This window comes from Otolemur garnettii, unplaced genomic scaffold (genome assembly GCF_000181295.1).
Source record: "Otolemur garnettii isolate 467f Iridium unplaced genomic scaffold, OtoGar3 scaffold00046, whole genome shotgun sequence".
NCBI lineage: Eukaryota > Metazoa > Chordata > Mammalia > Primates > Galagidae > Otolemur > Otolemur garnettii.
Genome location: NW_003852441.1, coordinates 3,491,796 through 3,505,189, shown reverse-complemented (window position 1 = coordinate 3,505,189; position 13,394 = coordinate 3,491,796). Strand labels below are relative to the sequence as shown.

Here is a 13,394-nt window from a genome sequence, read left to right as displayed (position 1 = left end):
GAGGGCTTTTAAAAGTGTTGAAGACACAAGGAAAACAGTGAGAAAGTTCAAAATATGTCTTCTCAAACTTTCAGGAAAACCAGGCAAATTTAACCAAAATAACCTATTCACAAGCATTTTTTTTTCTGAGACAGAGTCTCACTATGTCACTCTGGGTAGAGTGCCATGGCATCACAGCTCACAGCAACCTCAAACTCTTGGGCTTAAGCAATTCTCTTGCCTCAGCCTCCCTAGTAGCTAGGATTACAAGTGCCTGCCATAACTCCTAGCTAGTGAGATACTTTTTATCGTGGTGAAATGGGACTTTGTAAGTTGGGGATCTTGCAAGTATTTTTTTGGTCTTATTATGCATAAAACAAATAGCACATATGCCTTAAGTTGAGAAGTATTTTGTTTTTTGTGACAGTCTCACTATGTTGCCTCCAGTAGAGTGCCATAGCATCACAGCTCACAGCAACTTCCAACTCTTGGGCTTAAGCGATTCTCTTGCCTCAGCCTCCCAAGTAGCTGGGACAATAAGCACCTGCCACATTACCCAGCTATTTTTTGTTGCAGTTGTCACTGTTATTTAGTTGGCCCAGGCTGGTTCAAACCCGCCAGCCTCAGTGTATATGGCTGGTGCCATAAAACCACTGTGCAACGGACACCAAGCCAAGTTGAGAAGTATTTTTAAAGGAATCTTTACCTGTGAATTTGCAACCTTATATACATATAATGTAGGAAAATGAAAACTAAAAACCAGCAGTGTAAGTGAAGCAGAAGACAGAAGCTGTAGCAAGAGGACTAACCCACTTTTAGGTTAGCCAAAAGAAGCAAAAACCTATTAGTACTAATTCTCGTGGTCATTTTTAAGGTCTTTTTTACTTGACTTTCCAGCATGTAACACTGTCAGTCATTTTCCTCCTTCTTGAAATGGCCTCTTTTGCTGGTTCCATGACAATTAATCTGACTAGGTTTTCCAACTCTATCCAACCATTCTTAGTATACCTTTTGGTTTTGGCAGTTTTTCTGTTTGTTTTGTTTTTTGCTTTGGAGACAGAGTCACACTTTGTAGCCCTCAGTAGAATGCTGTGGTGTCAATAGCTCACAGCAATCTCAAACTCGCAGGCGTAGGCCATTCTATTGCCTCACCCTCCCAGGTAGCTGGGACTATAGGCGCCCGCCACAGTGCCTGGCTAGTTTTAGAGACGGGGGTCTCACTCTGGCTCAGGCTGGTCTCAAACCTGTGAGCTCAGGTGATCCACCCACCTCAGCCTCCCAGAGTGCTAGGATTACAGGTGTGAGCCACTGCGCCTGGCCCTTTAGTATGCTTTTTAGCCTTCCTTTCCTTTAATTATATTGAGAAATTTTAAAAATATAAACATTTACATAACATATTCATTGTTATCACCCATTACTAAAAATTATTACCATTTTATTATTTTTTCCACTAGTTTTTTATCTATGTATTTACCTACTTTTGAAATTATAAAATAATATGTACATGTAATTTTTTTTTTTTTTGAGACAGAGTCTCACTTAGTTGCCCTAGTATTGAGTGCTGTGGCATCATAGCTCACAGCAACCTCAAACTCTACAGCCCAAGAGATCCTCTTATCTCAGCCTCCCAAGTAGCTGAGACTATAGGTACCTGCCACAATGCCTGGCTAGTTTTTCTATTTTTTTTAGTAGAGATGGGATCTTGTTCTTGCTCAGGCTGGTCTTGAACTTCTGAGCTCAAGCAATCCACCCTCCTTGGCCTCCCAGAGTGCTAGGATTATAAGTATGAGCCTCTGCACCTGGCATTTGTTGTTTTGCAGATACTTGAATGATTGTGTTTATTAGGGCTCTAGGCTCTCTTGTAGCTCTTCATGATCTTGGGATAATTGCATCTACTCTCATGGTTTCAATTACCATACATTCTCAGATGATTCCCAAATTTGTACCACCAATTAGTAACTCTTTCCTTTACTAAGATACATTTGACATATATCCTCCTTAAATTCATCTAGCCTCCAGACATCACCACTCGGACAAGATTTTCTCAACTGCAGCACTGCTGACATTTGGCCAGACAAGTCTTTCTATGGGCTGTATTATGTATTGGAGGGTGTTAGGAGCATCCCTGGCTTCTACCCACTACATGCCCACAGCACCCTACACGTATTGTCAAATGTCCCTATTTGAGAATCACTGGTTTAGACTTTCTATAAATCCTTAACAACTTAGGTAAACTGGACTTATTTTCCAGCCCTCAAACCTGCTACTCCTTCTATATTCTCCATCTCAGGAATGCAAACTTCCATACATCTATACCTAGAAAATCTAGGAATTATCTTTGCCTGTTACATCCTCATTTTTCAAATCTACTCAGCAAATTAGTCAATTTTATACTCTTAAAATTATTCAAGCTCTTTCATTCTCTTTATATGTTTTAGGTAGCAAAAACTAGTTATAATGAGTATAATACAAATGAGTAAGAGACTCCAGCTATAAACAGGAGAGGGGAACAATCTTATAAAATTCCTGGCAATGAGGTTACCTCTGGATTAAATGTTGGGGTTATAACTTTACAGAGGAAGTTTCTCTTCCTTGAGTCTGGGCTCTGATATGATCAAGTGAAAGTGAAACTATGCAGGCTTCAATGTTCTCTACACGACTAGAGGATTTGGGGAAGAACTTCTAACTTGTATTTTAAAAGATGTGATCTGCCTTTTTCTTACTTACATACGCAGCTGCTTCTTGGCAGTTCTTCCTCCTCTGTTTGTCTTTGTGGGTTTACCACTTGTTCCAATTGGGAGATGATATTGGGTTTAGAAAACGGAAACCCTACTCCAAGGAAAGAAACAAAATGTGAATATAAAGTTCAAAAGACAAAGGACCACCCCATTCTCACTTCGAGTCTGTTGCCTTTTAGAAAGCAGATAACTAGTTGTTGAAAGCAATAAAATATTTTCTGCCCAAATAAGGCAAGAAATAGTTTAAAGATATGATTAAGATCCTAGGAGGAAAAAATAACCACAGCATCATCAGTTATTATCCCCAACAGGAACAAAAGAATCTTCAGAAAGCAAAGGTATCACAAAAAGGTTACCCAAGGAGACCAGGTTCCTGTAGTTCTCTAGCATTACATCCCTGTACAAGACTCTCTGAGCAGGGTTCAGTTCTTTCCATTCTTCCTCAGTGAAGTTCACAGCCACATCCTTGAATGACACAGAGCCCTGAAACACCTGCATGGGGGTCTGAAGAAAAGGGAATAAGGCAGAAACAGGGAAGATGGATGAGGTGGAGAGGAAATGGATTCACTTATGTTCATAGAGTCAGAGTTAAGATTTTATTGACCCTTTGGTCATAATTCAACAGTAGTTTTATATCTAGAACTCAATCATAAGAAAATGATTAGAAATATTTTAAAGTTATAAACAAAGAATCATATCTATTTACAGCTTATATTAGCAAATAGTTGTAAATAACCTAATGTTTGATAAGTGTCAGAAGCTGCTAAAAACACACTGCTTCCTTTCCTTTCCCAACCTCCTCTGCAGTTTGATAGATGTGAGAGTCCAGCCAATCAAATGCAAGAAGGAGATGCTTACCACTTCCAGGCTAACTCACATACACTCCTCCCTGTTGTTTTCCCCTACTGACTGGCTAGGATGGATATAACCCCCAGAGTGAGTTTACAAGTCATGTGTTAAAGATGCCACAGTGTTGGCTAACTCAAGTCCTTGACTGGCATCCTGTCAAGTCTGTTGACCCAGTCACAAATGTGAGAGCAAGAAATACACCTCTACTGTATTAAGGCCACTGTATATCTGAGGTCTACTGATTACAGCAGTTATTATAAGCTATCCCTATTTCATGAATTAGCACCTGGAAGTGGAAGGTATCATAATGAAAACTTGATTGGCTTGACAATGGAATTGGATATTTATTTACTTACTTTTATTGGTTTTCATTTTTTATTTAAGATTAATATGAGGGTATCACTGTTCAGGTTTCATTTCTTTCTTTCTTTTTTTTTTTTTTTTTTTTTGAGACATAGTCTCACTTTGTTGCCCTTGGTAGAGTGCCATGGTGTCATAGTTCATAATAACCTCAAACTCTTGAGCTTAAGTGATCCTCTTGCCTCAGCTTCTGGAGTAGCTGGGACTACAGGTACCCGAGACAATACGCAGCTACTTTTTAGAGACAAGGTCTTGCTGTTGTTCAGGCTGGTAGAGATGGAGTTTGCAATGAAGTTTGCTCTTGCTCAGGCTGGTCTTGAACTCCTGAGCTCAAGTAATCCACTCTTCTCCAGAGTGCTAGGATGATGAGCCACCAGGCCTACTGTTTTCATTTCTAAGGTAAAGTTCAAGTTATAGTTGAGCCCTTCACCCAGGGAGCTATGCTAAATATCCTTACATTGTGCACATTAGGTGGGAACCTGCCAATCACTCTCCCTCTTCCTCTTTCCCCTTTCCCTCCTCCCCCCTCACTTGAATATACTTGTGTTTTTAAATTTCGTATTAGTATTGAGTGGAAGAAATGGATACTCAGAGCCAGACAGATGTAGACTTTTTTTTTTTTTGAGACAGAGTCTCACCTGTCACCCTCAGTAAAATGCCATGGCACTACAGCTCACAGCAACCTCAAACTCTTGGGATTAAGCTATTCTCTTGCCTCAGCCTCTCGAGTAGCTGGGACTACAGGTGCCCACCACAATACCCAGCTAATTTTTAGAGAAGAGGTCTGTCTCAGGCTAGTCTCAAACTCATGAGTTCTGGCAATCCAGAATGCTGCCTCCTAGAATGCTAGGATTACAGGCATGAGCCACTGCACCCAGCCTCAGATGTAGACTCTAGATATACACCGGCAAAATAATTAGTAACTATGAGGGCAGAGCAATTGCTCACCAGGGCGTTGGCTCTAGGGGAATAGGTTGGAAAGAGCCAGAATGTTGGTTTATGCAGAATGCTCCTAGATATGTGTGGCAAAGAAGAGATTAAGCTCAGAAAGAACTCGCCCATTCTTTTACCTATTACTGGACTCTACAATACAGAGTCCAGAAATCTGGGCCTTCACATAATTGGCACAGTAAACTATTTCCAGATCTCATACAGTGAGAAATATGTTGGTGTTGAGCAACAAAGGCCCATTAAAACTTCTCAACCAAACCAAGTGACTGAGCCCTGTAAAACAAAAGTCAGAGTAAGAATGTAGCTTCCCACCCAAGCCTATGTTTAGCTGGCCTTAATGCTATCTTAAAGTTAAGAGCAAGACATGGTAAACAAGAAACTAAGAAATACAGCAAGCTTGTGAATTATTTCTAGGAAAGAACATTGGATATAAAAAGACTTTTAAGTTATTATGAAACAAAATATCCATTATTTCAATTCACTTCCTTTTTTCCTTTGTCAGAAGAATCAGTATCCTCAATTCTAAGTAATTTATGTCACTGACTTTCTACAAATCTTCCAAGAATCTACTCACGCTTCAAGACCCACTTCAAATCTCACTGCTTTAGCTTGACAGCTGCTGAGAAAGATTTTAAAATCTTGGTTGAATGAAAGAAAGCTGAACCTCTCTCAGCTAGACACACTTGCTCATGTTCCTTAAAATTCAAACACCATTCTCCCTACAGCCCTTTCTTCTTGAGTGGTCCCTCAATACATCTGCTGATTTTTGCCACACAGATTTTTTCCCTGAAAGATTCCAAGCAGATGGAAGCAAGAAGTATCTCATGTGCCTTTGTATTTCTACACTAAATGTCTCAAGCAAACAAACAGAAGCTTGATTCATACCCTACCATGTTCTAGGAGTCATCTCCCCCAGTTATCTGCTAAAGAGGCCTCATTTTCCCATCCACAGTGTCTCCACACTGTCAGCTGAAGGGAGGGTCTGCCGTGTCTCCTGCCCCTTTCTGCTACTTCCACACAACTGAGGAGCACACAAACTCCATCTTGCTGGCAGTCTATCTCACACATTTGATCCTATCTTCTCAAACTGCTGCTGCTAATGGAGATGATGAGCTTCAGCAATTAAAATGAGATTTGAGGGAACAGAGAAAAACCCCAACTCACCTGGGACTTTGTTGTTTGGCAAAGAGCAGACATATTTTCTTTCTCAAGACATCCCTTGTGGGAAAGGGCTGAGTTCTTAGACGGCAGAGCTGGAAGGAAATCGATATAAAGGAATCCAGTCATCTTTATGTATTGCACACCTATTAGATTAGAAAACCACCACTTCTAACAAAATTTGCACCTGACCTGGGCTGTCACGTGGTTGGTTTGAAGGATTTCACAGACATCTAAGTGATGAGGCTTCAAAGATAACCTCAGAAGACAGAATGAACATAAACTTAATCAGGGAAGGTCTAACCATTAACTGGATTCAGGATCTGCAGGAACTGTAGATCCTGAATCATGAGGATCCTGCATGAAGTTCCCTGTGCCCAAAATAAAAAATAACACTTAATACTTGGGCTGGAGAGGGGCTTAAAGACCTCTAGCCTCAACTCCTTTACTCACAAATAGAGAAACTGTTTAACTTTATAGAAGAAAAAGGAATTCACAGAGACAAAAGACAGCAGTGCCCATTCCAGCAGTCATGGTCACAGAGACCTTCAGCCATCTCACTGTGAGTGAATATTCCAGGCCTACAGTAAGTTTGTGGCCATCTTAGGTCTGTTCCACCGTATACAAGCCACTAAATTGCAGTGTGTCATCTCATTCACCCCTACGCCCTAAATTCCTGGCAGAGTAGGCCCGAAGTATTGTGAATGAATTAATGGATGATCCATTTCATTCCCTTTGTCTGATTCCATGGCCATCAGGCAACCTCCTGTTCATGATTTACTTACCCATTTTGATTAACTGCTGATCATATTCTCTGAGCACCTCTTGGAGCTTATCTCCAGATAGCAGAGTTTCACTATCTATGGATCTATATATAGTTCTGTGTTTTCTTAGTATCCTCCAGTTTATTATTTCTTTAATCCTCCTCTCCCTTCTCCAAAAAAGCAGTATTTAAAACTTGTAAATTTGTTTAGGAAAGAAGTATTTCTAGCCCTCAGTCATTATAAACAGAACAGGGTTTCACAATTTTTTTTAAATCCATGCTTCCCACAATCCTTTCTCATAAGAACAGAGGCCTTAGAGTCTGCCTGCCTACATTTAAATGCTGGCTCTGTATGACCACAGTTACTTCCAGGCTTCAGTTTCCTCATTTTAAAAGGGGGAATAATAATAGTACCTACCTTGCTACATTGTGCATTAATGTAAATTAGGGCCCAAACCAGTATCTGGTACAGAATAAGCACTCAGGAAAGGTCATTTAATCATCAGTTAATTATTATTTTCATACGTTCTGCATATCAACATTATGGTATTTTCTCTCTATACTTTGTTTTATGAGGACAAAAAGGCATGATCAGTATGTTTAGTCATATTCCCAAAGCCCCACTTCCCCAGAAGATGCTTGCTCCTGCACTATGCTGGACATTGACAATAAGTGGGGATAAAGTAGAGATAGGAACTCATAAATTCCAGGCCCTCCAAATAATCAGAGAAGCTGAGTGCAGGATGTTGTAGGAAAGCCAAACAGACTACAAAAGTCCCTTCTGATCTGGGTCATCCCCTTGTATCTCCTTAAGAGAGAACACTTTTTAATTCTGCCACACTGGGCAGCAAGTCCATGGACTCTGCAGATACAGGCCTCAGCTCTACACCTGAGCATGGGGAAGGTTCAAGAGACTAGGGCTCAGCTGAGTGTGGTGGTTCCCACCTCTAATCCCAGCACTTGGGAGGCCGAGGTGGGTGGATTGCCCTGAGCTCGCTGGTTTGAGACCAGCATGAGCCAGAGTGAGACCTCGTCTCAGAAAAATAGCCAGGCATTGTGGTGGGCACCTGCAGTCCCACCTACTAGGGAGGCTGAGGCAAGAGGATCACTTGAGCTCAACAGATTGAGGTTGCTGTGAGATATGACACCACAGCACTCTACTGAGGGTGACAAAATAAGACTCTATCTCAAACAAAAAAGAGAGAGACTAGGGCTCTCCTATTTTTCAATAATGCCAAATCAAATCAAATCATCAGCTTCTACCTGCCCATTTCCTTCTCTCCTTCCAAGGAGTCTGACTTGCCCCTGTCTCCTTCAGAGAGGCAGCTAGTATAATGGAAATAGTATGGAGATAAAACATCTTATTTTCTCAGCGCTTCAAATAAAAAGGGAATTACATTAGTAAAATTACTACCATTCTTCACACACTCACCATTTACCAGGGACTTTCCATAAATCACTTGTTACGGATGAGTAAACTGTTAACTTGCCCAAGGTCTCAGTGCTGCCCACACACATTTTACAAGGTTGCTGTAAACACAAACTAAAAACATGTATGTGTGCACATGGCAGGTCCCCAACTAACGGCAGAACCCTCTCTCACTTGTACTTCCTTCCTCTGTTATGGAGTTTGTGGGTGCAATCCTCCATAATCACAACTTTGCACCACCATTTGGGTGTAGCAACATTTCCCAAGTCCTCTGTATCTCCTCCTGGGAGTTCCCAGCATTCTTCCAGAAAATCCGACAACAGATTCTGGATTGAACTTTTTTCATGGCATTTCTTTTCTCATTCTGAGACCCTACACGTAATCACCTGGCTAACCTCAAAGTCAAGAACTTCAGTACTCAGTCTCCAGGAAGTCCTAAACACAGGCAGGTCTCAATACCGTTAACCCAAGGCCCTGCAGAGTAAGACACCCAGGAACACAGACTATTATACACAATGTACAAATACTGTTACCAACATGCCTGACATGCAAGATACACCCTGCTGGGAGTGATGGCATCTACATTCTAATTTCTACTAGGTGCCAGTTGACGGAGAAACCTAGGACAAATTAGTTCTCCTTCCTGGTTTTCAGGGGGTTTTTTTGTGCATAAGTGAGAAGATAGATGCCTATTAGTAATAACTGCTATAACTGATTGAGCCCTTACTTGGTGCCTCATGTCAAAATTCCATTTAATCTTTACAACCACAACTTAAAAGCAGGCACAATAAACTTCATTTTACAGTTAAGGGACACAAAACATAAGAGTTCAGTAACTTGCCTACAGTCGTATCAAGAGCAGTGCAGCTTTCTTGAAATGTAGACAAACGATCTCTGAAATCCATCCCCTCCTGCGTTAACATCCTCTGTAAAACGGTTTCACCACACAGTCTGCTGCAGGGCACCCAGGTGCACACGCGTCGGTCTCTGACCTGGCCCAACCACTGGGAGTCCTGGGCACTGCGTGCTTCACCTTCTGGCCAAGCGCTTCAGGGTACGTGGGCTCTCAGCCCGTTTCCGAGCAAAGGACTCTGAACTGTCTCAGATATTAAATATACCCCACCACCATCACCACCAGGCACACAGAAAACCCGGAGAAACGCTCCGGGTCAAGATGGCCGAGCCCAAACAGCCGGCACCGCAGCTCCAGCAGAAAGAATTATATAGTCGAATCAGGGGGCTTGGGGAGAGAGACCAGGACGCAGCCGGGGCTCCACATATGACAACCCCCTGCTGGACACAGACACCCAACGCAGCATCTGTGCCTCTAGGGGCTAGATCCCGGGAGCACCCCTGCGACCGAGAAGGGCGCGCACAAATGCACTGGGCGCAGGCGCAGAGCGCGCCGCGAGGGCGGGGCCGGAAGCGGAAGTGCGTGCCGAGGCTCCTGGGAAATGTAGTCCGGAGCACCTGAACCCAGCCCTTTCCTACACTTCCGAGACGCTGCCTGCTTCCGTAGGTTTAGTGGAACCCTCGCCCCGCGCTGAAAAGAAGAGTTAATGTTGGTCCCTCTGGCGAAGGCAGACGGGTGCTATTCGGAGCGTTTCACACACCGTCAAGGACTGTTGCGAGTTGTTGAGGGGGAGGCTGGGAGAGCAGAGGTCCCGTCCAGTGTGCTGGTCCCCTTTGTCGCCCTCCCCAGACAGGCGCGGCTGCAGCTCTTCCTCCGAGAGCTTCACGCCTGTCCCACGCTTGAGGGTATCCTCAAGCCCAGGAATCCTGACCTCTACCCATGCTCTCTCGTTCTGGCTACTGTCGTGCTAGACCCCGGCAGGTTCGGTGGCTCCCACGCCTCGGCCTCCTTCCCTCAGAGCACTGGGTCCTTTGACCGCCTTTGGGTCCCTATCTCTAAAGGTTAGGGAGGTGGGGCCCATTCATGGTGAGAGGGGGCTCTTCCTAGGCCGTATCAGCTCCGCAGTGTTTTTATGTCTCTGCCCAGAAAAGTGCCCCCGTTATTTCTATTTCTTATTTTGTGTTTGCTAGCCAGTTTCATATACACCACATTCCTCCAACTCACTTGGTAATTGATTTTATATTTATTTTCAGTTCTATTAATTCAGCCTCTTGGGGGGACATTCTGCACCCCTCTGTCCTTGTCATTCCTTGTCATTCCCATCGGGATTTAGTCATACTTGGTTCTACTGAGACAAGGATGAAAACAATAGTTGAGTTGTCGCTCTCATCTTTGTCACTTCCAAAATCAGGAGATGTTAAGAGGATGCACAGCCCCAACTTATAGGCCATCACCTCCACCACCAATCACACTGCTGAGGAGATCTCTGTAAATCCAGGCTATCCAGTCTTCACACCTGCACTCTGGATTCTATCTTTCTAAGCACTTTTTTTTTGCCAAATTATGACAGACCTCCACAAAGGTGCTACTGTAAAGAGAGCAAAATCTCAACCCTGAGATGCTTGGGCCAGGATTTCTGAAGAAATGCTGAGGTCCCTAGAATTTTGGGTTCAGTGACCTGCAAGAGAAACCCCACAGGACATTCTACAAGCTGGACTTCCCCCCTACTTTCTGCTGTCCCCCAAATCTCCAAAGCCTTCAGGGGCTAATGGTTTATTAAAACTGTGTAGAGTAATAGGTGTAACAGGAATGGCAAGTTGTTGATAGTTGTTGAGGTGACTGATAGATGTATGAGGATTCATTATGCTTTGCTTTCTACTTTTGTGTATGTATGAAAATTTCCATGACATATGTTTTAACAATAAAAATTAAATTTTCAAATGTGGCAGGTTAGATCATGCCTCTGCGCTGCTCACAATTTTCTCATTGCAGAGTAAAATCCAAAGTCCTTAGTATTTGAGTCTCACGTAATAAATTTAGTGCCACACAACCAGTTTTTTTTAATGAAATAAAAGAGAATGAAGTAGAACAGAAAAGAAGAAAGATCAGTACAGTGTGTCATTACATGTAGTGAGAATGAGTATTGTTTCAATGAACTTTTGTTTTGGTTGTTTTGGTGTGTATTGTATTTGGTGGAAATGTCAAATGCGTGTTGTGTGCATGCACATGTGTGTGTTTTTGGCAGTTCATGGAAGTTTGAAAACTATTGCTCCAGCCTCATATCTCCTTCTTACATCCTACCACTTACTGTCCTCCACCCCCGTACCTCACTCCTCCTTGCTGTTCAATATGCCATGTTCTACCCTCAGATACCTACAGGGCTTACTCCCCCATAGATTACTCCCATTGTGGATAATCTTACTCCCCCCAGATGTTTGCTTGAACATTATCTTGAACACCAGTGTCTTCCCTCAACGCTCTGTATAAAATAAGAACCCTGTAATGTCATTCACTACCTACCTTACCCAGCTTTACAATTACCTTGCAGCGCTTGTTTCCACTTCACACATTATGTATTTATGTGTTTATTTGTTTCCATCTTCCCATCTCCACTCCAAACATAAGCACTCTCTGTTTTGCCCAATGTTGTATATTTGGTATTGTCCTATATATTCTTTATTAGGTTAACACCTAGGTACTTTTTTTGAGTGCCTGGTATCTTAAATTTTCTTATTATACTATTTTTTAAAAGCCTATAAAAGAATACATAATGCTTAAAAATAGTAAAACAAATCCCCGACCCAGCTTAAGATATATTGTGACATCATACGTTACTTTCTGTTACCTTTGATACAGAGCAATGATTTTCAAAGGTGTGCTCTGAGAGGCTCTTAGGTGTGCCAAGAAAATTTTTGAACATCACTAATTAAATTATTTTTGAAAGAAGTTCAAAGCACACTAAGTATATTCTTTTTTTTTTTTTTTTTACTTTTTTTTTTGACACAGTCTCACTCTATTGTCAGAGCTCCCAGCAACCTCAAAACTCCCAGGTTCAAGCAATCCTTTTGCCTCAGCCTCCCAAGTAGCTGGGACTACAGGCACCCACCACAATGCCTGGCTATTTTTTGGTTGTAGTTGTCATTATTCTTTAGCAAGCCCAGGCTGGGTTAAAACCTGCCAGCTACAGTGTATGTGGCCGGCCCCCAACCACAGAGACACAGCACCTGGCCTAAAAACTAATCTTAACCCAAATCTTTCATAAAAACTAATTTATTTTTGAATTGATATAATATATGTATTTATGAAGTACATAGTGATGTTCCTATACATATAATTTATAGTGATCAGATTAGTATAATTAGCATATCATCTGAATCATTAGTCATTTCTTGGTTTGGGGAATATTCAATATTCTCTCTCTAGTTATTTGAAGTTATACGAATATTATTGTTGGGTATAGTTATCCTAAAGTACTATAGAATACTAGAACTCACTCCTTCTAGCTAGCTGTACGTGTTGTATCCATTAACAAATCTCTCCCTGTCACTGCCTGTCCCTCTACCCCTCCCAGGCTCTAGTATCCTCTGTTCTACTCAACTTCTATGAGATCAACATTCTTTAGCCTCACTTATGAGTGAGAACATGTGTTTGTCTTCCTGTGCATGGCTAATTTCATTTAGCATAATGTCCTCCATGTTGCCATGAATGACAAGATTTCATTCTTTTTTATGCCCAAATAGTATTCCATTGTGTACCACATTTTCTTTCTTCATTCATCTGTTGCTTGACACCTAGATTAATTCCGTCAACATCTTGGATATTGAGAATAGTGCTGCCATAAACACGAGGGTGCCGATGTCTTTTCAGTATATCCTCTCCTTTGGATAAATGCCCAGTAGTGGGACTGCTGAGTTGTATGGTATTTCTATTTGTAGTTTTCGAGGAACCTCCATACTGTTCTCTACTTTATCCACTAGGTTACATTCCTACCAACAATGGACATTTTCTCCTCATGCTCCCGAGCATTCGTTATTTTTTGTCTTTCTGATAATTGCCATCCTAACTTGTATGCTTTTGATTTGCATTTCCCAGATGATTAGTGAGGTTGAGCATTTTTTCACATGTTTCAAATGGCATGTTGGCCATTTGTAGGTCTCCTTTTGGAAAATCTCTCTTCAGATCATTTGCCCATTCTTTAATCAGATTATTTCACTGTTGAGATATTTTGGTGTCTTACATATTCGGAATATTATATTAACTCTCTGTTGGATGAACTGTTTGCAAATATTTTCTATTATTCTGTAGGTTGTATTT

At 41.8% G+C, this 13,394-nt stretch overlaps 1 protein-coding gene across 2 annotated transcripts in view; it reads right to left on the bottom strand.

Annotated features, from left to right (window-relative positions):
• The window catches only part of LOC100947565 (zinc finger protein 260-like), a 13,523-nt gene extending 3,995 nt beyond the window's left edge, over positions 1–9,528 (bottom strand). For both annotated transcript variants that reach the window (XM_023514020.1, XM_012806063.2), the window contains exons 1-4: positions 9,069–9,528; positions 6,042–6,130; positions 3,074–3,221; positions 2,707–2,808 (exon numbers count right to left, since the gene is read on the bottom strand). In XM_023514020.1, the coding sequence (XP_023369788.1) occupies positions 2,707–2,808; positions 3,074–3,221; positions 6,042–6,130; positions 9,069–9,150 (421 nt within the window). In that variant the 5' untranslated portion in view covers positions 9,151–9,528. The remainder of the gene's footprint in view (positions 1–2,706; positions 2,809–3,073; positions 3,222–6,041; positions 6,131–9,068) is intronic.
• Between the last annotated feature and the right edge of the window lie 3,866 nt (positions 9,529–13,394).